Source organism: Centruroides sculpturatus, unplaced genomic scaffold, assembly GCF_000671375.1.
Source record: "Centruroides sculpturatus isolate CEXI.00-Female unplaced genomic scaffold, Cexi_2.0 scaffold27, whole genome shotgun sequence".
Taxonomy (NCBI): Eukaryota; Metazoa; Arthropoda; class Arachnida; order Scorpiones; family Buthidae; genus Centruroides; species Centruroides sculpturatus.
Genome location: NW_019384318.1, coordinates 307,840 through 334,859, shown reverse-complemented (window position 1 = coordinate 334,859; position 27,020 = coordinate 307,840). Strand labels below are relative to the sequence as shown.

The window sequence follows — 27,020 nt, the reverse complement described above, 5'->3', positions numbered from 1 at the left end:
TTTTTGTTTTTTCTTTAAAAACTGACAAAACTAAATAAGTATTTTTCTTTTTTGTTTTTTTTTGGGTGTACTTACAATATTGTTGCTTACTATTTTTTTTAAGTTTATAAATTTTAAGTAATCTTTAGGAAAAAAAAATTACTGAAGCTTAAGGAGAAGAAAAATACAATGCTGCCACAAACAAAAACCAGAGATACAAACAAAATTTCCCTTTTATTTATATGACTATGTCTACCATAAAAAAAGAAAACAATTTTTTATAATATTTTTAATAATGAATTACTTAATTCTATATTTTTTTATCTCAATGAAAATGCTTTTATATTCAAACTCAATAAATATTATAAATATTTATTACATATTGTTAGTAATAATAATATATTTTAAATTTACCTTACAAAAGAATTGTAAATGTTCCTTCACTGTAAGTTCTTCAAACAAAACATTGTTCTGTGGACAAATACCTAAACTGGTATGCACCATGTTTGAATCAGTAACAATATCATAATTATTAATTACAGCTGTTCCAGATGTTGGTGGAAAAAGTCCTAGAAATATATAACATATTTGACATGAATTTTTAGACTATCGAATCTGAATTAATTAAAAATATATATTTTATGAATTTAATAAATAATTTTATTAATATGATTTTATTTTTCATTGATACTACTATTCTCCATCATTTATTTATTCCAAAATTATGCAAGAAATATTCATAATTTTTATTAATTTAAGAATTTAAAAAAACTAAAAATGACTTTTCTGATAAGAAGTCTCTTATCTAAATTTGTATGCTATTAAAATGTTTATATGTAGAGATCATATAAAAAAAATGATTTAAAAATTGTAAATATAAATAGGTAAATGAAAAAAGAACAACCTGTGTTCAGTTAATCTTTTAACTTTTGAAAACTTTCAATGCAAAACTTTTTATAATTATAGTTTATGATAATATCTTTCAATATTTCAGGTTATTGTTATTTTTTATTTAATTATTTTTAACTCTTTCTACTCTGTAAATTATACAAGGGTTTTTTTCCATACCCATCATGGGTTTGGCCAGGTCCCCAATGGGGTCAACCAGTTGGTGGGAGACGGCTCGACATACTGGAACAGAATATCTGTAAAAAATTTCTGAAGTTTCTCAATCACTTGGATTCAATCATGGATCCTCCATAGCTGTAGGATGAAGCTATAACTATCTCAGTCATTCAGTTGTCCTTTCAATATTTCAAATTATTTTTGTTACTCTTATTCATTTTTATCAAAAGAACTTAAGCTTATTTTCTAAGATAAGTAATCATATTTAAATATATTTACCAGTCAAGATTGAAATAGTTGTACTTTTACCAGCTCCATTATGGCCTAGTAATGCAGTAATATTTCCTTCATACATATTTAATGAAATATTCTTCACTGCATATGTTTTCCCTTTATTATACATCTTAAAAAATATAAAAAGATTTATAAATGTTTTCCAAATATTGAAACAATATCTACTGAAAGAAGAAATAATTATTAGGATAATGAAATGCATCAAGTTTTATATAAATCTTTATTAAAACAAAACAAAATATAAAATTTTATATTTATAATATATAATGTGCATGTATTGGAGGTTTATAGATGCTTACATTAGAAATATTAGAATTTTCCTGTAGATCAAATTATTTAAAAACCAATCTTGCTTTCACTTAATATTTGTGATTTATATAGATTAAGTTTAAACTTAAGATAAGCACTTAAGTTTCTTGTGATTATAGCAAAATAATAAATAATTGTACATTTTAATATCTTAGTTGTATTAGTATCTCAGTAAACATCCATTTTTTAAGTGTAATATTTTAGGGAAAAACATCCTAAAGCTGAACATATAAAGAGCACCATGTTGTAAAATTCATGCAATAAATCAGAAATCTTGATTAAGATCTGCAATTGTATGTAATAATATAAAATGATATCATTTAATTAATGTAACATTGTTGCTAAATAGCTGCAGCTCATTGGTAGCACTGCATAACTGTAGCATATCTTTTTAAATATAGGGGGAGTCCTCATTTTATGAGTATTCATTATCTGAGTCTCCATAGTGAAATGGTCAAAAAATTGAGGAACATCACTTAAAATTTCCCTGCACTTATAAGGTTTTCTTGGCAGGTGGTAACTTCCTTTTGCACTAAGTGATATAAGTGCACATTGATACATATCACCATACACAAAATGCATTATTGTTCATGTGTTTGTTCTTTCGATTTCAGTTCTGGCTGGTTTTCTGTTTCATTTTCTGATTTTCTTATTGAAATTATGCCAATAAAGCATAGCAAAACTGATGATGGAGTTCCTAAAAGGAAACATGCTTCATACTGTCTAGATGTTAAAATAGATTTAATTAATTGAAAAAAGAAAGGAAAATGTATAATTGATATTTCTCACGCCCTTAACATTCCTGAGATTACAGTTCATACAATTATTAAGAAAGCCTCAGATTTGGAAGTTAAGGCTACGCCATTCTGAAGTAAAATTGACAAACTGAGGAATGATGTAATGGAGATAATGGAGAAGCATCTAGCAACATAGGATTGAAGATCTCTATCAACAACATATACCTATAAACAGTGGCGTAGCGTGGGTGTCAGCCGCCCGGGGTGGAGGAAAATTTCGACCCCCTTATTTAGGTATCTCAATTTAAAAGACTAAAATTCAGTTTCATCACAGAATAAGTAATGAAAAATTCCATGCTAGTGTTGCTACCTTATTAAAATCGCTAACCCTGGCAGCAGGTGATGTTTGTTCAAGTAGAAGTTCCTGACGTATGCATATGTCATCTTGCAATGCGAAGAATAATGTATGCTGGTTTTAAATCAGTTACAGTTAGTGACTAGGGAGACTTGGATAGGAGTAACACAAGTGACCTAGCTGTATTGGATGTTGGAGGTGTATATATATACGAATAAATCGTACAAGAAAAGAAAAAAAAACGGTCAACTGGTTGCGCATAATATCCCCGGATGGAGAGTCAATTCCCAGACTATCCTGATGGATGGTAACACTATTCCGTGCTCATTTCAATCGGTCCAAATCATAGGTGGATAAAATATGAAATAAAATGGTTCGAATTCTTACAAGATATTATTATTATTTATTGTGAAATTTTTCTTCCCCCGAAAACATAATTTTTCCGCCCCCTAAAAAATGCTGCCCAGGGCGGGCCGCCCCTGCTGCCCCCACTACACTACGCTACTGCCTATAAACATCCCTAATCTAAGAAAAGCTTTATGCGAAGTTATTCAAAATGAGATGGGAGAAAAAGAGGCAGTGAAAGCTAAGAATTTTTCTGGATCAAAATGTTAATTTTGTCATTTTCAAAAACATTATAGATTAAAAACATTAAAATTCATAAATAAATTGCTACTGCTGATATAGAAGCAACTGGAGATTTTCCAGCTAAATTGAAGACTATAGTTGATGAGAGAGGATACAGTCCAAAACAAATGTTGAATGCTGACGAAACCAGATTATATTGAATACATATGCCGTCTTGAACAAATATATCTATAAAAGAATAATCTGTTCCAGGCTTCAAGGCATCAAAACATCAAATCACTCTGCTTCTTGGTGGAAATGCAAATTGGGACAAAAAGTTTAAACCCTTGCTAATTTTTCAAAGTGAAAATCCTCAAGCTTTAAAAAATGTGGCAAAATCTTTGCTTCCAGTAATTGGAAGTTGCATCGAAAAGCATAGATGACTAGAGAAATATTTCTTGATTGGTTTGTAAATTATTTTGTTTATATCAAGAAAATACTGTAAAGAGGAAAATCTTGAATTTAAAATGATTTTACTTTTACACGATGACTCTGCTCATTATATTGACTTCATTTGTTTGTCCTAATGTAATATCCCTCCGAGAACTACATCAATTGTACTGTACAATCCATGGGCAAAGATGTAATCACAGTTTTCAAGACATATTATTTATGTTATGTTTTTAAAAAATTAATTGCTGAAACAGATGTACCCAATAAAAATAGCATGCAAAGTTTTGGAAGGATTTTAATGTTTTTCACTGTGTTAAACTTATTGATCAAGCTTAGAAGGACACTTCGCATTGTTTAATGAATGCATTTTGGAAGAATTTATATCATGAAATAGTTCATTCATTTAAAAATTTAATGTTTTTCAGATTTATACAGAAATTGTTAATCTTGCTAGAGGTGCAGGATTCAATGATGTTAAAAAATTATTCAATATTTATGGTTTGCCATTAACAAATAAGGAGTTAGCAGAGTTAGATAAGCATACAATCAAAAAAATCAAAGACAGTGATGAGAACTTGGATAAAATTCCCAATGAAAACAAGCTGTCCATTGATGGTTTACATGACACATTTGTAAGTGTGATGAAATCATGAATTATTTTCTAAAAATGATTGATCCAGTTTACAAGTGGGAAGAAAAATTTGTGTGTGGGATGAAAGACTTATTATCTAAATATATAAAATAACTTGTCCTGACTGACTGACTGAGTGATTGACTGATTGATTCATCATCACCCAGAGAAAACTGCTGAACCTAAAGAGGTGAAATTTTGTATACAGTTAGGGTATGTCATGAAAACGCACACTAAGAAGGGATTTTTTGAAATTACCCTGCGGGGGAGAGGGAAAGGATTAAGGCTTAACCTGAAGAATGGCTTCTACTGTACTATTTTACATGCAATTTTTTGTTTTCAACTATGTTTAGTCTTCATTGAGTACTTACGTGTATTAAATTGATAACATTTCAGACATTGTTATAAATATTTTTATATACTTTGATTTTTTAACCAATTGTTCAAACCATTTTAAATTCAAATTTGTTATTGCAATATTGGTTCAATTATAGAACAATTGTAAACGTTCCAGAAAATAGATTAAATTGAAAATAGTTAATTTGATTCTCAGCAATTCTCATCATTCTCAGCGGTAGGTGTTATATATGACAATTACTATGGTTGTTGAAATAATGAATATAAATGAAGTTTGCTTGCAAAATCCATGCGTGCGAAGTCGCGGGTAACCGCTAGTCTTGTTATAAAATAATATTAAATGAAAAAATAAATTGCAGGAAACAGCATGCTTTAGATTCGTTTTTCAAATATCAAAACTCAGCAGTCAGTGAAAATGATGAAACATAACCAGGCCCTTCTAAAATTCCGTTATAATTAATATTTATAAATAATTTCTAATATTCAATTAAATTAATAATAAATATTTTACATATGTGTAAACAGGGATAATAAAGATTTATTTTCACGTTTTTCATTTGGTTTTGCTTTATTGAAGTCGACCAAGACAAAACCTTTCTCACTTGTTTCTAGACATTTACACACAAGTACGTACTCATGTATAAATGGCTAGAAACAAGTGAGAAAGGTTTTGTCTTAGTCATCTTAAAATAGTTCTAGCTCCAAATGCATAGAAGTTTATTGAAGTCCCAATTAAACATTTTTTTATGTGATTTTCTATGAACTTATGATCCCCACTTTACATAGATTCACTTAAAATGGTAACTTTTTGGTCCTAGTTAGGCATATTAAATGAAAACCCCCTGTATAAGCATATTAGGAAATTTTATGAACAACAATGCTAAAGAATTAATATTTTTATTAACATATATAGTATTTAGTATGCTCAATCTTTATTTTCAATAGATATTTCAAAAGTATATGATTAAAAATACAAGATCACTTTCAACTTTAGCAGTGGAATTGTTCACTAGACTGTTTCAAATTGCTCTCAGTGGTTGAGTTAATGCATAGTCAATAAATTGTTTGAGTGACAAACGAGTGAAAAAAAGCTATGCTTCCTTTAACAAAACCTGTACAAAACTTTTCAAGTAAATATCTTGTAAAATTACAAAAAAGCAGTAATTTGTTTTTATTTATGTTTACCTTTGAAAGTTCTTTAATTTGAATTCCCATTTTTTTATTTATAGGATCAGGTTCTATAAAAGTATTGGATGCAGCAGCATCTTTGTGAATGAATTTTATCTCTGATGGTTTAACTTTACCAGTCCAATAACTTTTCTGTAATCAAAATTAAACAATTGCATTACTAAATTTTTACAAAAGTAAAATCTAGTTTTATAAATTTTTACATATTAAAGATATGCTCAATTTAATGAAAATAGCTTTCAATTAAAATGCTATTTATATGAATAATATATTGAAATAGCTTAAAATAATTATGAACTAAAACATATTTATTTCCCTAAAACCCTTATTTTTAATTCTAATATAATCAATTATTAACTTATAAATAGTTATTACTCTAAAACAATATCAGATAATAAAAGGGGACAATTATCAAAATTATTTTAATATAGTCATTTTTTCATTTGTCAATATAAATATATAACATAGTTAAAAATTTCTTTAATTTATAAGCAAAAATGTTTTAATATTTGACAAAATTATGCTAAAAGATGATTATGTAAAAAAATTATTTCATATAGTATCTTATATCTTATAATCAGGATTAGATTAAGACTTTTAGAGGCCCTAAGCAATTGCTTATTTTGCCTAATGGTTAATCCAGTAATGCTTATAATTAAAAGTAACTCTTTTGCGTCATTTTCTATAAAACAAAAACAAACTAAACAGTAATACATAATAATACAATAAAAAATTTTAGGAAATAGCATCACTATACTAGAAAAAGAAACATAATATGAGATAGTATAATGTAAGTAATGTCAGAAACATTACCTACTGTCCATATTAAAAAAATCAATTCAGAAACATCTGAAACACATTTTATACATATGTTTGCTATATTTGATAATTCCAATATTAAATGTTAAAAATCAAAAAAGAAATAGTTTTAAATTCTACTAATCTGATTATTAAATTCTACTAATCTGATTCTACTAATTATTAGCATTAGAATTTGTTTATCAGCTTAGCTGTCTATGTTCAGAACAGAAATGGCCAACTTCAGAATAACTGTGGGCCAGAAATTAATAAGTGCATTATTGAAGGGTAAAACCTTCAAATTTCGTAAGCTCTATATCTTAAGAACTGGAATTAGATAAGATGTTGCTGAAACTGTTATATTCAAAATTTAACGTTTATTTTAGAATAACCATAAAACAAAATAATTTTTAAATATTATCAATTTATGTTATTTTTAATAACAATGTTGTGAGAACTCTTAAAATTCAGAAAGTTATCCAAAGAGCAACTATGTCAAACATAAACTCACACAGTCCCATCCTACTTGTGATTGATGGGTAAATTAATTTGATACTAGTTTTATTTTATAGCAAAAATATTATATCAAATCAGAACTATTAGTTTCCAGAAGGAAATTTTGATTTTTTAGCATGGTTTGGTGAAAATCTATAATACAAAGCATGAAATGAATGTAGTATATAAGACTCATATTTAAACTTTTCAACAATAAAATTGATAAACTATGACTATCAAGTGTTACACAACTGAAATCTTTTTAGCATAAGAATAAATTAAATCATTTTAAATAACTCACAAATTCATGGATCTCTATGCAATATATGCCTAGATTTTCCTTCCTAGTTATCAATTGATTGTAATTATAGGCTATTGCACCAGCTTTTGTAATGTGAAACTATTTGATTTACTGGAGATACATTAAACTGATATTAAAATTAAAAAATGTAAGGTGGGGCAGATCTGCCTATTAGTTGATCATCACTGTTATAGAACATAAAATATATTTAACAGAAAAATAAAATTTGTTATAAGGTGTGTTCTAATAAGAGGAGTTGACAGCTAGATGACTGAGCAGTTAAGCTGGAGACCTAGAAACTAATGAATGAGTTAAAAACCTCCAGGAATTTTTCATGGAGTAATCCATCCCAGATATGTTGGTAGCTCAACCCTCACCACCCAATCACCTCTGTGGTCTGGCTGAACATATGACAAGCCTGCTAAAAAAAGCCTTCTTAGTGTCCACAGAGTAGAAAGAGTAAAAAAATTGTAACAAGAAACACTAATACTGAAATTTCTAACATTAATAGCTTAAAATATCAAAATTCTGAAATTATAGCATAATTTATAATCTGACAGGAAATTTTCCAACAAAAGAAAGTCCTGACAAGCTGATTTGATTAATCTTCCTGAAAATAAAAGTTCATCTTTATTTTTGTTAGGACTAATAATATACTACTTATCTTTTGCATTTTTTAATTTATTTTTAAAAATTTTTAAATTACATAATTTTATTTACTTAAAAATCTTAAAAATATTCCATGATAAATAAATTTTATATATTTAAATGAAGTTTTATACTGTAATTATATTAATTTAATTTATTTATTATCTTCATCATATCACACATAGTCCAAGCAGTTTGAATTCAATTCAATTGTAAATTTAACTTTATATTTTCAAATTATATTTGTTTCTCATCAAAACTTTTACATTAGTAATTATTGAGATTTTATGTTAAAAATATCACGTTCTTTACAAAAAAAATCTAGCCTAAATCCTAAAAATATGTAACAAATTTTCAAATGTATATATAGAGTATTATAATTTTCACTCAAATTAAGATTGAATAAAATTTCTGATTGTTTCCTTTAATCAATTTGATGTTTAAATATTATGTAGAAAATCATTTAGAATAATATATACAGATTAACATTCCAGAAAATACCTTATATTCTAGAAAAAAATTACAATCTAAGTTTAATTTTATATTAATAAAAAATGCTAGATTACGGAAATAAATTAATTATTGATAAGAGTAAAATGAAAGTTCTTTATGAGGTTTATTATTTATACCAAGTATAATAATAAATTATTTAGATTTTAATTTTCTAAATGTTTCTGAACTTGTCATGAATTTGCATCATTAAGGTTTTAATCATGCCAAGAGATTTACATATTCATATTTTCTTGTATTAGTTATCTCATCTTATCAAAATATTATCATGTATTAAAATTTCACAATGTCAGAGTTTTGAATTTGAAAATTCTAAACTAAAGTCTAACAAAAGTTATCAAGATATTTCTAATTTATATATCCATATCATTAGAAACCATAAATTTCAAATGAATTTCTAATTATTAACTTTCTAAAAGTTTAAAAATATAATACAATAGTTATTTTAAAAATTTATTATTCTATTATTCTTCTTGCATTTAAACATTCTTTTTGGAAGTCATAGTATTATTAAAAATCCATTGTTCATCAATTGCTTTTAAAAGATTACATTAAAAGAAGTAGCAGTTGATTACTTAACTGTAAAAAAAAAGTAATAAGATTGAGGAATCCCATATTCTCCAGGACAAACTGCATCAATATACCAAGTAATTATAAGATGACAAACAGTATCAAAAAGCATCATTCCCATTACTTCAATTAGTGTTATTGTATCATCTGGTGAAGCTGTAGAACTAAGATATTTCCACTGAGCTCCAGCACCTAAATATTATAATCAAATAAATTAATTTTTTTTAATTAAGCAAATTTATAATATTTGTAATAATGATATACTCTTAATTATATAATAATGGAAAATATATCAAACAACTATTTATGCTAAAAATTAAACATATAAATTCTTTTGTAATATTCAGAGGAAAGAATATTTTTCAAATAAAAATTTATAGCATACTACATTAAAAAAGTCTCATATATTCATGTGTTTAACCCACATGTAGTTATCTGTGTCTGAAATATTTTGAAAAGTGGATGCAGATTATGCAATGGGACAGGTTATATATCAATTTTAAATTGTAATTATAAATTCATGCCTACAAAGCAATGACTGCTTTAAGTCTATTTCATAGACACTAATGGACATACACACCGCCATTAGTGTCTATAACTTGTGATAATGCAAAGGCTTTATCTTCATTCTAGCAATTTTTTGCAGGATATTCACCATTACTAATTATACACAAGAAAATATAGTAATTTCTTTTTCAGTTCGTAATTATATTTTCTATTCAACTCATAATTATATTGAAATTTTAAGAAATAACAATAATATGATATTGTCAGAAAAATAAATTAGTAAGCTGCTATTTAATATTATAAAAATTAGTATAATCTGATTCTACTAATTATTAGCATTAGAATTTGTTTATCAGCTTAGCTGTCTATGTTCAGAACAGAAATGGCCAACTTCAGAATAACTGTGGGCCAGAAATTAATAAGTGCATTATTGAAGGGTAAAACCTTCAAATTTCGTAAGCTCTATATCTTAAGAACTGGAATTAGATAAGATGTTGCTGAAACTGTTATATTCAAAATTTAACGTTTATTTTAGAATAACCATAAAACAAAATAATTTTTAAATATTATCAATTTATGTTATTTTTAATAACAATGTTGTGAGAACTCTTAAAATTCAGAAAGTTATCCAAAGAGCAACTATGTCAAACATAAACTCACACAGTCCCATCCTACTTGTGATTGATGGGTAAATTAATTTGATACTAGTTTTATTTTATAGCAAAAATATTATATCAAATCAGAACTATTAGTTTCCAGAAGGAAATTTTGATTTTTTAGCATGGTTTGGTGAAAATCTATAATACAAAGCATGAAATGAATGTAGTATATAAGACTCATATTTAAACTTTTCAACAATAAAATTGATAAACTATGACTATCAAGTGTTACACAACTGAAATCTTTTTAGCATAAGAATAAATTAAATCATTTTAAATAACTCACAAATTCATGGATCTCTATGCAATATATGCCTAGATTTTCCTTCCTAGTTATCAATTGATTGTAATTATAGGCTATTGCACCAGCTTTTGTAATGTGAAACTATTTGATTTACTGGAGATACATTAAACTGATATTAAAATTAAAAAATGTAAGGTGGGGCAGATCTGCCTATTAGTTGATCATCACTGTTATAGAACATAAAATATATTTAACAGAAAAATAAAATTTGTTATAAGGTGTGTTCTAATAAGAGGAGTTGACAGCTAGATGACTGAGCAGTTAAGCTGGAGACCTAGAAACTAATGAATGAGTTAAAAACCTCCAGGAATTTTTCATGGAGTAATCCATCCCAGATATGTTGGTAGCTCAACCCTCACCACCCAATCACCTCTGTGGTATGGCTGAACATATGACAAGCCTGCTAAAAAAAGCCTTCTTAGTGTCCACAGAGTAGAAAGAGTAAAAAAATTGTAACAAGAAACACTAATACTGAAATTTCTAACATTAATAGCTTAAAATATCAAAATTNAAAGTAATCAGTAAAATATAAAAATTATATTAATTTATGTTTTTGTTTACCTGTTCCTTCCCACATAGCTAATATCATGCATCCAAAAGACATTGCTGTATTTGAAATTAAACATAATGATATTTTCACAGAATAAGCAAGTGTATTATAATGGAAATATATACCAAAATATGGCATAAATGTAAAAAAAAATATTATTCCTGTTACAGCCGAAGAAATACTTGCTGGAAAAAAAAAATCAAATTAGGATTATTAAATATTAAATTGATTTTCTGCTTTAAAAAATTTAATATTTCTTGTGTACTAATATTTTCTTTAAGCTTAAAATATACCATATTGGCTTGAATATTAGTTGATGTTTTAATCCAGTTTTAAAAGGGCATAAACTTGCTCTCAACCTATATACAAGCCTCAACTTATATTGGAGTCTGATTAAAATTTTCTTCAATTTCATTAACTATCTGTGGTATGCATTGTATAGAGTTAACATGATGGTAAAATCAGTGTATCAACTGTTTATTAATGCTAAATGCAGACAAATTGTGACCTATCATGTTGCAGCCCACAAATTATAGATAGGAATTAAGTGTTTGGTACAATTATAAATATTTGATTGTTAAGAAACAATAAACTAAACTAAGCTGATTGCTTTTATTGTATTCAACAGAATCAGCCAATTTTGATAAATTGTACAAAAATTTTATTTTGGTAACATTTTTATTTTACTCCTAGTGTCTCTGCTATTAAGTGTCAAAAATTGAAGGAAGGTTGATGAAAATTTACTGCAAAACTTATTCCGTGTAAAGTGTAAATTTCTAATGTAATTATAATGTATCTCAATATGATTATAGTCAAACCTTGGGTTTCAAACTTAATTCATAATTTAAATAGCACATCATCAATGATTCATATTGTGACACAAGACAATCTCAGCACTACTAACTTCCGAATTGTCCTGTTATTGATTGGTTGAGCCATCAACTTTCTTTAACATAGGAAGTATAGGGAGTTGACCATTGGTGGCCAGCTCTGCCAAGTAGCTAGTTTGGCAATTCAGTTACTGTACAGCAACCGGGCAAAAAAGAGTTCAAAATTTTGTTCGTAAACCAAATTGTTTGAAAAGCAGTGTTCAAAACCTGAGGTTTGACTGAATGTTTTAGACTTTATAAAATATATTTTAGACAGTTAAAAAAACTAATGACAATAAAACTTCTGATGAAGATAAGAGTAATGAAGTATTGTTTCAATGACTTTCTAAACTTTTTAATGCAAACCACTAACTTTTTTGCATGCAAATAAAATTAATAATAAAAGTTTGACTTATAGTCACATCTTTTTTTTTTTCAAAAAGTAAAGATGCCAAAATTGGGAGTAAACTTATATTTGGGATTGACTTATATTTAGGCTAATATGTTAATCAATGCAATAACTAATTAAATAAATGAAAATTTTATCAATTACAGATATCATCAGCTTTATGAAAGTTCACTTTATGCCACTTTACTTTTACAAAAGACTTACATTAGTACTTGTTTTCACTAACTTAAAAGAAAACCTAGGAAAAAAAATAAAAATAATGTTTAGTATTTGCTTTGCAGCAAGTCATTTAGAAGCTCTGTGTGCCCAAGCAATGAGCAGAAAGATGAATTTCCATAGTCCTTCTCCAGAAACTGCAATAAATCATCCAGAATATACAAGGGCATCAGTCCCATACCAGGAATAAATCATTGGGAGCTAGAGGGGCAAATTGAAAAAATTATGACTGGTATTTTTATTTTTTTTCAGCCAGCACTAGGTCTCTTAGCTAAAAGGTAAATAACAGTAGCCCTCATGTGTTACGATTCTGTTTTTAAGTTTGATGGCACCATTTACCAGCAGAAGAGTGGTGTACCAATGGGTACTACTGTCAGGCGACCTCTGTGAAATGGTCGTCAGACGCCTCGAGAGTAAGGCTCTCCCGCCTTTCCTTTCTAACCTCCTAATATGTAAAAGATACGTAGACAACATTCTTATCATATGAAGAGAGATCCCTGACATGACATCCTTCATCAGAACCATCAACAACAACCCTTTCGGTCTGATGGTTGAACTAGAGCAGACTAGTACAGAGGAGGTCGATTTTCTAGACATTGGAATAAAAATAGTAGGACCCAACATCCACGTGGCCGTATACCACAAACCCACAGCCACCCCCACGTACATACCAGCCGATTCTTGTGACCCTTTCCCATACAAGGCAGCCACCTTTAGAGCTCTGGTAGAAAGGGCATTCTCACACTCATCCACCAAGCAAGCCCTGACAACCGAATTAGCCCGCATCAGGAAGACAGCAACTGAGCACGGGTTTCCGAACATGACATGCTGCTTAATAGAATGATACCAATGCTGGAAACACGCCCTGACTGCAGGTAACATTGCCGACCCACAGCAAGACGGTTTGGCACGAGTCCCCATCACATTTAACCCATACCTTAAGACAGTACATAGGAGGATAGCCAGAGAACACGGGATACGGTTGGCATACAGATGTCCCACAATTTTCCGTATTCCGTGGAATGATAAAGACCCTCCCAATCGCACCAGACTTCCCGGAGTCTATTCTATCCCAATCAGGGACAACAGGAAGAACGAAGACTTGTTATAAATCGGCTTGACCAAACGTTCCTTGAACACCCGCCTACGTGAACACCAGGCAGATATCTGACACGGGAGACTAACCACAGCATTGGCCACCTATGCGTCGGATCCCGAAATCGAAGCGCGATTTGAAAAAGCTACTGTTATCATCAACACACCCCACCAAGAGCATCTAAGGTGGCTAGAGGCTGCGGCTATCTACAACGCTGGTCGGCTAACCATGTGCGTTAACCGGAAGGAAGATCTGACTCTGTCTCTGGCAATCACTGTTGGATGCCAACCCACCACTTCCTCCCCCACCGTGCGACCGCACATGTCAGAAAAGACCTACCCTGTCGGAATTGACACCCGATCCCAACAAATAGTATACACTCTGTCCAGGGAATTCCAATTGACCTGAAGAAGAGCAAAGAGATCGCTCGAAAACGTTTGTCAACAGCAATATATAGTATATACGCGTTACGCACCGATTACAGGTTCCGGATAGTGTAGTGTACGTTTCACCCTGGTGCTGAAAGTGGAATAGTTTCTGTATTTAATTGATATTATATTCTTAAAACTTTAAAAAAAGAAGTTTTAAGTTGCTGAATTGGTAATTTTTAATTAAAAATAAAAATTAAAGGTAAACTCTGAGCAGGAACCTCATCAATATCAATATTACCACATAATATTCATATCAAAATATCAAATAATCACATAATATCAAAAAAAGATTCTTTTATTCATTTTGGTACATTTTGGCTACAAAAATATATTTCAGGTCAGTAAACCTAGCCAGCCCCCTTCAGACCATTTTAAAGAATCTTTTTTGTCTTCTGAGTTATGTCTTTCCCATTAAAATCAGTATTAATAAAGTTCTTGCTCAGGGTTTACCTTTAAATTTTATTTTTAACTAATAAACGGAGTATAGTTATACCAGAAAAATTACTAGAATAATTTGAATGTTTTTAAAAACCATCAGAAATGTTTAAAAATTAATATAGTAATTTAATTATTAAACCAACCTTTATAAAACAGTGTGCTAAGCAAGAATGCCAAACTAATTGATGAAAAACTGTAGCATATTAAAAATGAATAAATTAACATTACATCAGAATTATCCAATACAGCAATACTTGCAGGTAATCGTGAACAAAGTAAAACTGTTATTAATGCTGAATTTAATGCTAAAATAATAGTATATTTTATGAAAAAGGCAGTCCAATGTAACCAAGCAGATAACCCCATCATTTTTAATGATTCCTAGAAAGGAAATAAATATCACAAAATTTAAATTATAAATATTTATTATTATTTAATTTAACTCTACTTAAAATCATAATTTTGTTAGTTTTAAAAAAATACAGCTACCATTCTAAAAAGCTTTCTCACCTTAATTCTTAATTCTTTTTCATGTACTATATTTTCCACAACATTCATAATCGGATAAATATAACTAAACATAAGAACAATTGGAAGAAAAAATCTTAAAGCCAATAAAAAATTATCATCATTATAAGGAGGAAAAGGGTACTGTTGTAATTTAATATTGATAATTCCAGTTGTATTCAAATTAATATGTTTAAAAACATCACTGTAACTTTCTATAATAGAATTAGCTAATACATTCTGTAATGCTAAAAATCCTTGAGATGCATATCCTGAAATAAGTAAATTATTTAAATAAGTTTGTAAAATTTTAAACCTAAATATAATACATGAGCAGTGATTATTATTTTTAAAAGTGAAATTTAAAAAATACATGAAAATTTGATTACTGAATAACTACAAAAAGGAAATCTTTATTTTCTAATTTTCAATAGTATTTCATCAAAAATTATAATTTAAAAATACAAATTTATTTGCACTTGTATGACAATTGATGATAAAATTATTGAAATCAATTAACTATACATGAAAATATCTCAAAATTTCATAATTAAAACTTTAAAATAGTATGCAAATTAAAATTAATATTAAAAAATATCTCTTTTATTTAAAGTCTACAAGAATTTTTTATATTAAATATTGCAGTGATAGCTTGCACTTTCAATGACTCTAACTTCAAACACTTCAGAGTTTGAATGCTATATTTGACAAAGATTTGCTTTGGAGTTAAAACAACACTTCAAAGTTCAAACTGTGCATGCAATGAAAAAATGTATTCAAAGTATAAATGCAATCTCTTATGCAACCAAGTCATTTCTCTTTCTTGCATTACACTTATATGTTTCAGTGCTGTTTATGCTTACTTTTGGGGTTTTTGGTTAGATATATTGTGTGTTATTTGTCAATTTTAACAATTTCTTCCTGCAATTTTTTTCATGAACAGCTTTTGGGCACTCCATATGTTTTGTACCCTTTATTTCAAAATTTCCTGAATGGAACTTTTTAAAGCATATTTGACAAATTCAAAATTTACGAACATCTTCCCCATGCATATTACAAATTTTGTTTTACTGTTTGTATGGTGTCATAGCCTTTCCAAAACGCATAAGGCTGATATGCTTTTTATAAGAAGACATTTCAACTTGATTTTATTCAAACAAAATGTAAAATAAAAAGATTAAAATAAGCTTCTAAACAAAAATCACAATCTCACTTTGTCACAATTTAACACATTATTAATTTATCATCATTTTTGTATATCAAATTAAATTGTTGGTTACAAGGCCTTTGTTTATAAACTTCTAGAATGTTCCATTACCCATTATTGACTGGAGGAGCAATAAACCTAGCGGGAGAGGAGAAAGAGGTATATATTGATTTGTGGTTGAGAGTGTGAAGCTTTTTTAGTTTTGGGAAGAATATGAAAATGACCAGTGACACGGGACTGTGCAAAGGAAGAGTTACGGAAGTCAACAAACTCTGCTCCAATCGACGAGATGACCAGGAGAAGACATTGATTATGTGACACGAAAATTTTAGGAACTTCACATACTAATGCCTCCACTCCCATTTTTTTGATTGTCTACAGATGGTAGGATTGTCATGTAAGAAAATTCATGGATTAGAAAAATATATAATTGTCTCAAAAAGACAAAATGTCAGAGCATAACAAGAACATAAAGTGTTGTAATATTTGAATACCATCTGAATATCATGTATATTGGATTTGATGTTAACTCAACTTTATGTTGAGAAACATGAGAGCGCAAATATCTATAAGCACCACCAGAGGGTCTTGTGAGTGGTGACATCAGCTACATCGAGAAAGTCTCATTCTTCTTTTCTCTCTGGACCTATGAGATCCAACAGCTTTGACCTGACACACACTATAGTGCCTGACAAACATACCTAACAAACACATCAGTTGTATGAAGTTCAATTTCTGCCACAACAACAAAGTAAGACAGGAGTTTCAGTGGATAGTTTTGTCATGTGACAAAAGTAAAAATGGCCACTATCTTTGGAGATGAAAATATGTCAATATATTGTTCAATGTTACTTGAAAACAGCAGTGGAACTACAATGGAGCAAAGCAGTTTGTCCAACTCAGGGTCCAGAGTCAACAGGGCCCAAATGTGTCAAGCAACAAGCTATGATTCATGATCAAAATGATTCCTCCTTTTCTGAGGAGTGGTGTAGGGAAGTGGGATCTGCATTAGAATTTTGAACCAAAGTCAGAAGTTGTTCCACCGCTTCCTGAAAATGTAGTTCTATTGCTTACAGCATGTATATGTACAGTACTATGGGTACATTTACAGGTAATGTCAACAAATAGCATTGATGTGTGTTCAACAGAATTAACCGCAAAAACAATCAAAATAGTTAACTGCTATGCACTAAAGCAATGAAGATGTGGGTTTCTCTCTCAGGATCAAACTTATAATCACATAGTATGGCTTCATGACTGATTCCACTTCTTCAGATGAGTAACACTAACACATTATGCAATTGTACATAGACATCTTCCTGAAACCAAAAACACAACAAAAGTTGTGTTTTATGGCGAGTTCCACAATGTATCTATATTTGTTTTATTGTTATAATTAGCAAATTTATCATTTGTACGTATTCTGTTTCTCTGTTCAATTAACTCTATCCCTTCCTATTGTTGTTCTTTTGGCGAGTTTTGGGCTAAAAGGAGAATCAACATATGCCACCAATTTTTTGGCATTCTTGATCAGGAAGAACAAACAGAGGAGCACATGGCAACACAGGAGAAGGAGCATGAGAAAGAAGTCTACATGGTGAGGATGTAGAAGATTAATGCTCGAAATTTGTGATTGAAGACATAAAAAAGGAAGTTATGAGTAAACTGCTTATCTCGACTAAGGAGAACCACATGGTGAGGTTAAGTTTTCTTTGTTAACTGTGGTCAACACCTTAAGTGCCCAACTTGCAGGACAAGAGAAAGGGGATCCCATACTAACACAATTTTCTTCTCTTCCTTCTTTATTTTAAGTAATATTAGTGTTAATTTAAAATAAGTTACTTTCAATCAGTAATATAAAATGATTGAAATGGATTGTCCACGAACTGGCCTCACGAGTCATTTTTGTCGGGATTTCAAAACAAGCAGTGTAAAGTAAAGGACAAAGGAATGATAGGGTATTGTAAGTTAAAGTTAAAGGAAAATTGATATTGTTATCGTATTTCTGAAAAAAGGTAGTTTAATGTATATTGTTTCTTACACATGATGTCCAATAACCTGCATCACCACAATTTAACAGCTATCACATTCTCAAACTTTTCATGCCAAAGAACAAACTTAGAATTATATTCCATGATCAATGCTATTTTAACTTTTGCTGTATGACAAAACTACCCAATGAAATTCCCAATTGCATTGCATTGCATTGTGGTAGAATTTGAGCTTCACGCAATTAATGTGTTTATTATAACACAACTTTCAAATTATCATCACCCAAACAGATCACTTTGTATATTGGATTACAATGTAAAATTAATCTGATATTTATTACAAAATAGAATTATTTTAGAACATTTCAAAATTTAATTTAAATGAATATTTACTGTATGTGCTTATACATTTTTAAAATATACTGGTATGCAAAATTAATTTACCTGGATCACCTCCTGTAGAAAAATTCTTAGCTCTTGGACCTGGAGTTTGATAAGTGGGAAAGATTCTGAAGTTTTCCAAGATCTACTTGGTTCTCCAATGGTGTTTATTAATCCTTTAGGAATAGCTCTTGGACGTATCTGAAATTAATTAATTAAATGTTATAAATTCAATATGATAATTATTATTTTATTTCTAATTAATTTTAATATCATATATTAATTGGATATTATTTTTTATAATATGTGGATTTCTCCAAAATAACACTTTTTATTTTATTTTGTTGGTCTATGACATCAGAAGTGTTCACATGAAAGTATGTATACTGACAAAAGGAAACACACAAAATTATGTAACAACAATATTTTTTCACATATGATAAACAAGGTTCTTTCAGATTCCAACTCCTTGGTCACAAAAAATATAATACAGCTTATGTTAACAATAAAAAACGAGAAATGACAATTGGTATGTGGTTTGCAACATATGTGTACTGATAATATTAAAAAACAACTAAAACTAAGGCTTATATACTATCTTAAAACTAGGAAAGAAGGAAGATAATAGGTGTGAGGCCGGTACATCAACCTCCCTCCGATGGGAAACTGGCTGTCAGGTTAAAGCCAATAAATTAGTGACATATTTTGTAAACAGGACCGGTATAGCCGAGGAACGGGATGCAAGATGATTTAATCATTGCATTCCAGACCTAATTGACAGATCCTTGATTGTACATCGTGAGAGCAAGAGAGGGGTCATCCGCTGGGGTAACTTTGGACGGTCACCTTACAGAGAGTTCAAAGCGGGACCTGATGACACTCCTGTGGAGTTGGTGGCGGCTGGGACAGCTGCGTCTTCTCCAGGACAGAAAAACTCACATTAGAGTAAAACTTTCGACCCCGCGGCCTGAATCGCGTCCCTGGCAACAGACAAGGGACCAATGAAGCGTCAGGGGACCACCGTTCAGACCAACCAAAACCTCAGGATTTTGAATAAAAATGATATAAAAGCCCAAAATCCCAAGGACACAAGAGGTTAGGAGTAGAATACTCGGTCCTGTAGACTGATACCCAGAACTCCCTCCAGAATACTGAAGACGAAAGGAAAGACCCCAAATGCTACATGAGTGCAACAAAGGAAATGGAGACTTAACTTCCCGGCAAGGACTTCTAACTACCCAACCTCCAGCCACACCTTACCCATGAAGACAAACTTTCTCTGAATACAAAAAACTCATCATCAAAGACGAACTTTTCTTCAGTGGGACAACTTCCAACGAGACAGCAATAATACCTCCATTGTAAGCATGTTTTGTCTAAATAAATGCGTTAATTTTGTAAAGATGGTCTGCATGTGAGTCTTCTTTATCTCAAAGTAAACCACTATCCCATACATAAAAAGGCTAAATCCTGACAGATCGTGGACAAAGCGAGTGTCATAACCTTTCACCTTAAGGATGATCTCTGAGGCAAGTGGCATCGGTGCACATCAATCACCCCACATTGACCCCATATTGGTGTCATGGTCACAGTTCCTCATATAGGTATAGAGAAAAAATATGTAAAAATAAGGATTAGCAAAAAGTTGGGTACCCGGGCTTTTTAGTAATTCACAACTTAGATAGGATGCCAATTTTAGTTTCCTTGGGAAGAAAAATGGTTTCTCGTTATCAATCTTACTTTGGCATCTTGTATGGACTTCTGCAGCTATCATAACCATGATAGAGTTACTCTTTAGTCTTTCAGATCCTCTTCTTGTTTCCAGTCATTACCAATCTGCGACCTGAAGCACAACCTTTCACGTCATTTCGTGTTGACATCTAAGCCAAGAGTGACCATGTCTCCAGTCCTTAGCCCTTGGGGTCTCTTTCCTTTCTTTTTGTTCTAAGAATTGGTCATCACCACCCAAGGGAAAGGATTAGAAAAGAAAATTCTAGAAGAAATATGTTAAATATATCACTTATGTGTTTACAGATGGAGACTAGGATACCTTACAAGTAAGTATAAATCATACATGACTACTTTGATCCGTTTCAAAGTCACACTGAACCAAAAAAGTGGGGGGCTTGATAGAGATGCCATCCCATGGTCATTTATTCTTTAGAAAAATAAAAATACAAACAAACGACATATAACACAAATCATTGCCACACATATAGGTAATGACAAGAGAGAAATTTAACACTCCCCCTCAATGATTTGTCCTATTTTGCTTTCAGTCAAGTCCAAGTTGTCTAGCACATTTAATGTGTTTTCCAGTACAAACTGGTTTTGTTAAAATGTTTAGGTTGGTAGGGCAGTATATAATACATACATTCCTATTCTTCACTTCATTTCTTATAAAAAGATTTTTGACATCAATATGCTTCGTACATTAACTCACACAATCATTCTCCGCCACTTTCATACAACTTTGGTTATCCTCATACATAGTTACTTTCTTATTGACGGTTTCCCCAAGGTCCAGAAACACTCGCTTCAGCCAAGCAGCCTCCTGGGTAACTTCACAAAGTGCAATGTACTCAGCTTCAGTCGAGGACAGTGTCACATTGCTTTGCTTTTTACTGTACCAGGATACAGAACTGTCTTGATATTTAAAGACATCCTGTATGCAACTTTTGATCTGTGTTATCATCTGCCCAGTCTGAGTTGATGAAACATTCCAGTGTGGTTCTGGTGTTGCTCTTCTCACCCAATTTCAGCTTCCAATCACCTGTTCCCTTCAGATATCAAAACACCCTCTTCACCTCATTCCAGTTGGTTGCTGTTGGTTCTTTAGTATATTGGGCGAGGATAGAAACTGCTGCCAATATATCTGGGTGTGTTAGTTGCTAGGTACAGTAAACTACCTATACCCTTGAGGTATAGTTTGTTACTTTCCATTCTTAGTCTCCTCTCTTTAATTTTGAAATATCCAGGATCAAGGGGAATCTTGCTGGTTTTTGAACCTTGGAGTTTAAATTATACTAGTTTGTCAGTTATAAAATGGTTTTGATTTAGATGGAATACTCCATCACCATCTCGATCAAATTTGATTCCAAAGTAATGATTGATATTTCCGAGGTTTTTCATGTGGAAATATTTATTAGTTTTTACTTCAAGCCAATCTAATGCTTCTTTGATGCTGTTGATGCTTGAGGTTGAGGCTGCGATTACATCATCAACATGTACAATGATGTACATTGTTTCATAGCACCTTTTTCCGGTGTACAGACAAGGGTCATTTATGCTTTGTGTAAAGCCACATTCAGTCAGTACTTCATGCAACTTTCTGTTCCACTCAGTAGCTCTCCCTGCTTCAATCCATAAAGGTTCTCACAAGCTTGCAAACTTTACTCGGTTCCTCTGTGTCATAGCCTTTAGGTTGCTGCATGTATAGTACACTGTGTGGTGTAGGTTGCCATTCAAGAAAGCTGTCTTAATGTCATAGTAATTCACATGCATTTTACATTTAGCTGCTAAAGTGAGCAAGATCCTAAGAGTTGTTGGCTCGGCCACTGAAGCAAACACCTGGTCATAATCCTCCCCATATTTTTGATTGAAGCCTTATGCCACCAGACAGGCTTTGCTTTGTATCTTGTCAGTTTACCATGTTAATCATCAGAGCCGTAACTAGGCAGGTGCAACAGGTGCACCCGCACAGGGCCTACTTGGAAGGGGGCCCCAAACTGCAGTTCACAAGAAATTATATTTTTAAATTTTAAATTTTACCGCCTTTCTACAGCGCGGTTTGGCGATTATATTTTGCCTTACTTAGACCCTAGATGTCTGCTCACCAGTGTTCCCAACTGTGGCGACTTTTAGAGGGACGTAGTGAGGTAGCGGAGATCTCACAAGGGAACTGTCGGAGTGTCTTCTAATAAATTTTAATAAAATTTAGTTAATAACTAAGTTAAAAGTATACAAACTCTATTTTAAATTTGTAGCATTCACTAAAAGTGTTGATCAGAGTTATTAGCAATCAAATGTTGCACTACTTTATAGTAGTTTAACACAGTTATGCAAATTTTTAGAAGTGAAAGGGTCGCGGAGGAAGACGGCGATATTACATTTAGAATAAATTCTGGAATTTTCAAAAATGGTTGAAGAATTAATAAAATTTTGTATACTTTTAACATAATTATTAACTAAATTTTATTAATTCTTCTCCCATTTTTGAAAATTCCAGAATTTATTCTAAATGTAATATCGCCGTCTTCCTCCGCGACCCTTTCACTTCTAAAAATTTGCATAATTGTGCTAAACTACTATAAAGTAGTGCAACATTTGATTGCTAATAACTCTGATCAACACTTTTAGTGAATGCTACAAATTTAAAATAGAGTTTGTATACATTTAACGTAGTTATTAACTAAATTTTATTAAAATTTATTAGAAGACACTCCGACAGTTCCCTTGTCAGTCAAATCAGCCAAAAGTAGCGACTTTTGATATTTTTTTAATTTATTTTTTGAGAAATTTAAATTTATGTTTATAGTTTTCAAATTTACAGATTTTTCTCTAGTTTATAGACCTTTCTGGCAACCACTAGTCTAATATTATTACGATACACAAACTGCATTTCTAGATTTTTCTACAGTGTGCAAAGCTGTAAATGTAACATTTTGTAACAAAAATAAATCTACCNGGTCTCCCCGCGTTTTAGGGACGCAAACTATACGTTGTATTACTTGGTTTAATAAATTGTAAATTTTCCTTATGTTATATCTGGCCTCCTCGTTTACTCGTATATCGCCTGTCATCTCACCGACGCGCTCCTCCCTCCACCACTCGACCCGTTACAACGGGAAAAAGAACCCTTAAACCACCCATCCTGACAGTGAAAGGGTTTAACAACCTGTTGCCGGATCGGGAGACCTACCCCCCCTTCCGGTGGTTTCACACTATTATCATATACTGTATTTCAGTTATTCAACATAATTTATTTATCATGAGGCAACTGAAATTCAATGATAAATGAGACAAAAATGTATACATTATAGATGTACATACAAAAATAATTAGGAAAAAAAAAATAGGCTATTTACTTTAGTGTGTGATCTGCTCCAAGATTGTACATTTATTACTGTATGGATGTTGATCAATAGTAAAAATATTACTATTGATCAACATTCAGTTATTAAATCTTATTTCATATTATTTTATACAATGCATCAAATTTCAATTGAATAATGTTATTGTATTAAATTAGAAAATATAGGAAAATGGACTTTATTTCAAATATAAGTTATATAAATGTTATTTAATTTATAGTAATTAAATTTTATATAATACCTTTACTTGTACATTGCATCCAAAGAAAGTATTGTTCACTTCATTAGGAAAGACAACACTTCCAAATACAAGAGGTGCTGCTGAATGATCAGATAAATAGACTTTTTCTAAAATATTTTCTGTCTTAAATCCTTTAAATAAAATATAAAACTATTTTAGATGAATACAATTTTTATCTTTAGTTCAGAAAGATTTTCAAAGGATAATTATTAAGCTAGTTTATAAATCGAGAATTATTTGTTTTATTAATAAAGATCTGTATCTCCACCATTATAAAAAATTTTTAACTTTTTAAAAATTAAATATAATGAAAAGTACACTGATTTAATGGAGCAGTATCCATTCTAATATTATATAAATAAATTATATAATATTTTGAGATCTTGCATTTATTTTGGAAAAATAATATATAAAGAAATTAAAATTATAATCAAATAAGCAAAAAGTTATTCACAATGACAGGCTGCAATTTTTAATCATATGTTTAATTTATTTAATTTAAAATATATGCTCTCAATCTCAAATTAGTAGTGTCTTGCCCCTGTATGGTATATAATACTTTTCCTAATAACAACAGAGTCATGCCATTCACCTATGTAACTTGGTTTTGGGGAAAGTTTTGAATAGTCATCATAGACTTCTGGTGTAAATTGGAAGTCACATGATTTCAATTCAAAAATATATACATATAAAAGAATATTAGTTGGGGCCTCCTGCCACCAAGCCTTCCATATCTCGTCTCAACTTTCATCACTCTAACACTGTTCTAAGGAAGGACAGATAAACAATGACAGTGGGAATTTATAGGTCTACAATTTTTCAAAATTGCAGCCCAATTCTTCTTATAAAAGAAATGTTTGAAATTTTATTGCTTTACCTTTAATACGTAATCCTTTTAATTTATTTTTGACATTTTTCATTATTTCAACAACATGAGAACTAGTCGGGGTAAAATATACCACGCCTGATGTATCTGTTGATGGAGTTAGATTAGCTGGAAGAGAATCTACAGAAAAACTTTCATATACAGTTGGTTCATGAATATACAATGACTTAATTTCTCCACGCATCCATAAGACGAGTGCTGAGAAAAGTAATGGTATAATAAGCTCCAATAAAGTCACAAAAGGGTGTCTGTATTGTTGAATAAAGTTTTTCCATAGTAAAATATACAGATGGTTGAGTTTTATGGAAAACCCTTTTGCAATTAATTTCATTATGAAGTTTATTAGTCAATCTGTAAAAATAAGGCTGTACTATAGATTACCACCTATGGAATTTCGGGACTTTGAGTATATATTTGAACTCAGGGGACCGAGATGAGTTCAACGGTACCCTACTTTTGAAACGGAGACGAAAAATAAGAAAGTTATCATATTTACAATTGATTACCTTTCACAGTGCTTTTTTTAATGGTTTGCAGACTTTATCGCAAGATGGCGGTACTACCAACTACGGTGTCGTCTGCTTAATTTTCTTTTTTTTTTCTATTTAGGTTAGTTATTTATTTTAATTTAATTTTATTTATTTAACTAAGTTATGTTATTTAAGTTAGTTAACTTAATTGAATAACTTAACCTAAGTTATTTATTTAATTAGTTTGGTTTGCACATTTTCACCGCTAGGTGACGTTGCTTCCAATTACGGTATCGTCTGCTTAATTTTCTATTTTTTACGCAGCAATTTTTTCAAAATGAACTTACTTAAGCTAACAATAGAAGTAGTCAAAGATAAGGAAACATGTATCGAGTGGTTTACAAGATCAAAGTCTCCTTCGTAAAGCAAAAAAAGTGTAATAGATGCGGAGAGTGAATGAAATTAAAAGTGTTCACCGAAGAGAAACATAAAGGCAAAGGATGGGGACGGCTGCGATGCCAGAAGCACGAACAGCAACAACAAATCACTGCTGGTACTTTCTTTAAGCAAGTCAGAATCTCTCCACAAAAAGCAGTCATTCTAAGCTGTCATTTCTTGCCTTTCACAGTGCATTCCACGCCATTTCAGATTTTACCGCCACCTAGCGGTGACGGTAATCTCCCGGAGGGATAGGTTAGGTTTGTTGGACAAGACGCGAAAGCGGCGCGTAGAACTAGCCGACCGCGAGCGATAGCGAGCGTGTCGGCGGCTGAGGGGCCGTAGGCCCCGAGGTCGAGAAGCGCGGGGGCGTGCGAAAAGGACTTAACTCCAACTGCAGACGATCAGTGTGCTCGTGGATCAACATCTGCCTCTGTTGAAGGTATATACGGCCGACTTGCCGGACTACCTGTTAAATACGCGATAGGCTTAGCGGAGAGAGCGACGCGACTCCCGATCATCGCGCGATATCCGGAAAAAAGTACGATAACTTTCTTATTTTTCGTCTCCGGTCCAAAAGTAGGGTATCGTTGAACTCGTTTCGGTCCCCTCAGTGCAGATATATACTCAAAGTCCCGAAATTCCATATGTGGTAATCTATAGTATGTCCAAAAATAGAATTAAAAAATTTGTTTATATGAAAAATTATGTTATTCAATGGACTCGGTCGTGATGTATTTTTAATTCATTAATATGTCAAAGCGTTCGGGAAACCAGTATATTTTTAACNCTTCGAATATTTCTGGCTCTTCCCGTTTCTATTGCTTCGTGCAAGAGCAGTTTTAGCAAGTTAAACTTAATAAATAATTATTTAAGATCAACTAACAGACAAGAACGATTATCCAATATTTCTATTATTTCAATAGAATACAATATCGTTAAAAATATTAATTATGATGGTGTAATTAATGAATTTGCTGAAATGAAAGCCAGAAAAATTCAAATTAAAACGAATCTTATTAAAAATCTATTGTAATGTATTTGTTTTATTATTTTTCCTAAACCAAATA

General features: G+C 30.9%; 1 protein-coding gene across 7 annotated transcripts in view; it reads right to left on the bottom strand.

Moving 5' to 3' along the window:
• The window catches only part of LOC111624316 (ATP-binding cassette sub-family A member 3-like), a 60,229-nt gene extending 33,644 nt beyond the window's left edge, over positions 1-26,585 (bottom strand). For 2 of the 7 annotated variants that reach the window (XM_023367133.1, XM_023367163.1), the window contains exons 1-10: positions 25,034-25,535; positions 24,157-24,287; positions 18,886-19,023; positions 15,247-15,515; positions 14,880-15,117; positions 11,289-11,462; positions 9,268-9,449; positions 5,933-6,067; positions 1,324-1,447; positions 394-548 (exon numbers count right to left, since the gene is read on the bottom strand). In XM_023367133.1, coding sequence (XP_023222901.1) covers positions 394-548; positions 1,324-1,447; positions 5,933-6,067; positions 9,268-9,449; positions 11,289-11,462; positions 14,880-15,117; positions 15,247-15,318 — 1,080 coding nt within the window. In that variant the 5' untranslated portion in view covers positions 15,319-15,515; positions 18,886-19,023; positions 24,157-24,287; positions 25,034-25,535. The other 5 variants (XM_023367144.1, XM_023367150.1, XM_023367156.1 and 2 more) reach the window with 5 other exon arrangements.
• Positions 26,586-27,020: the final 435 nt, after the last annotated feature.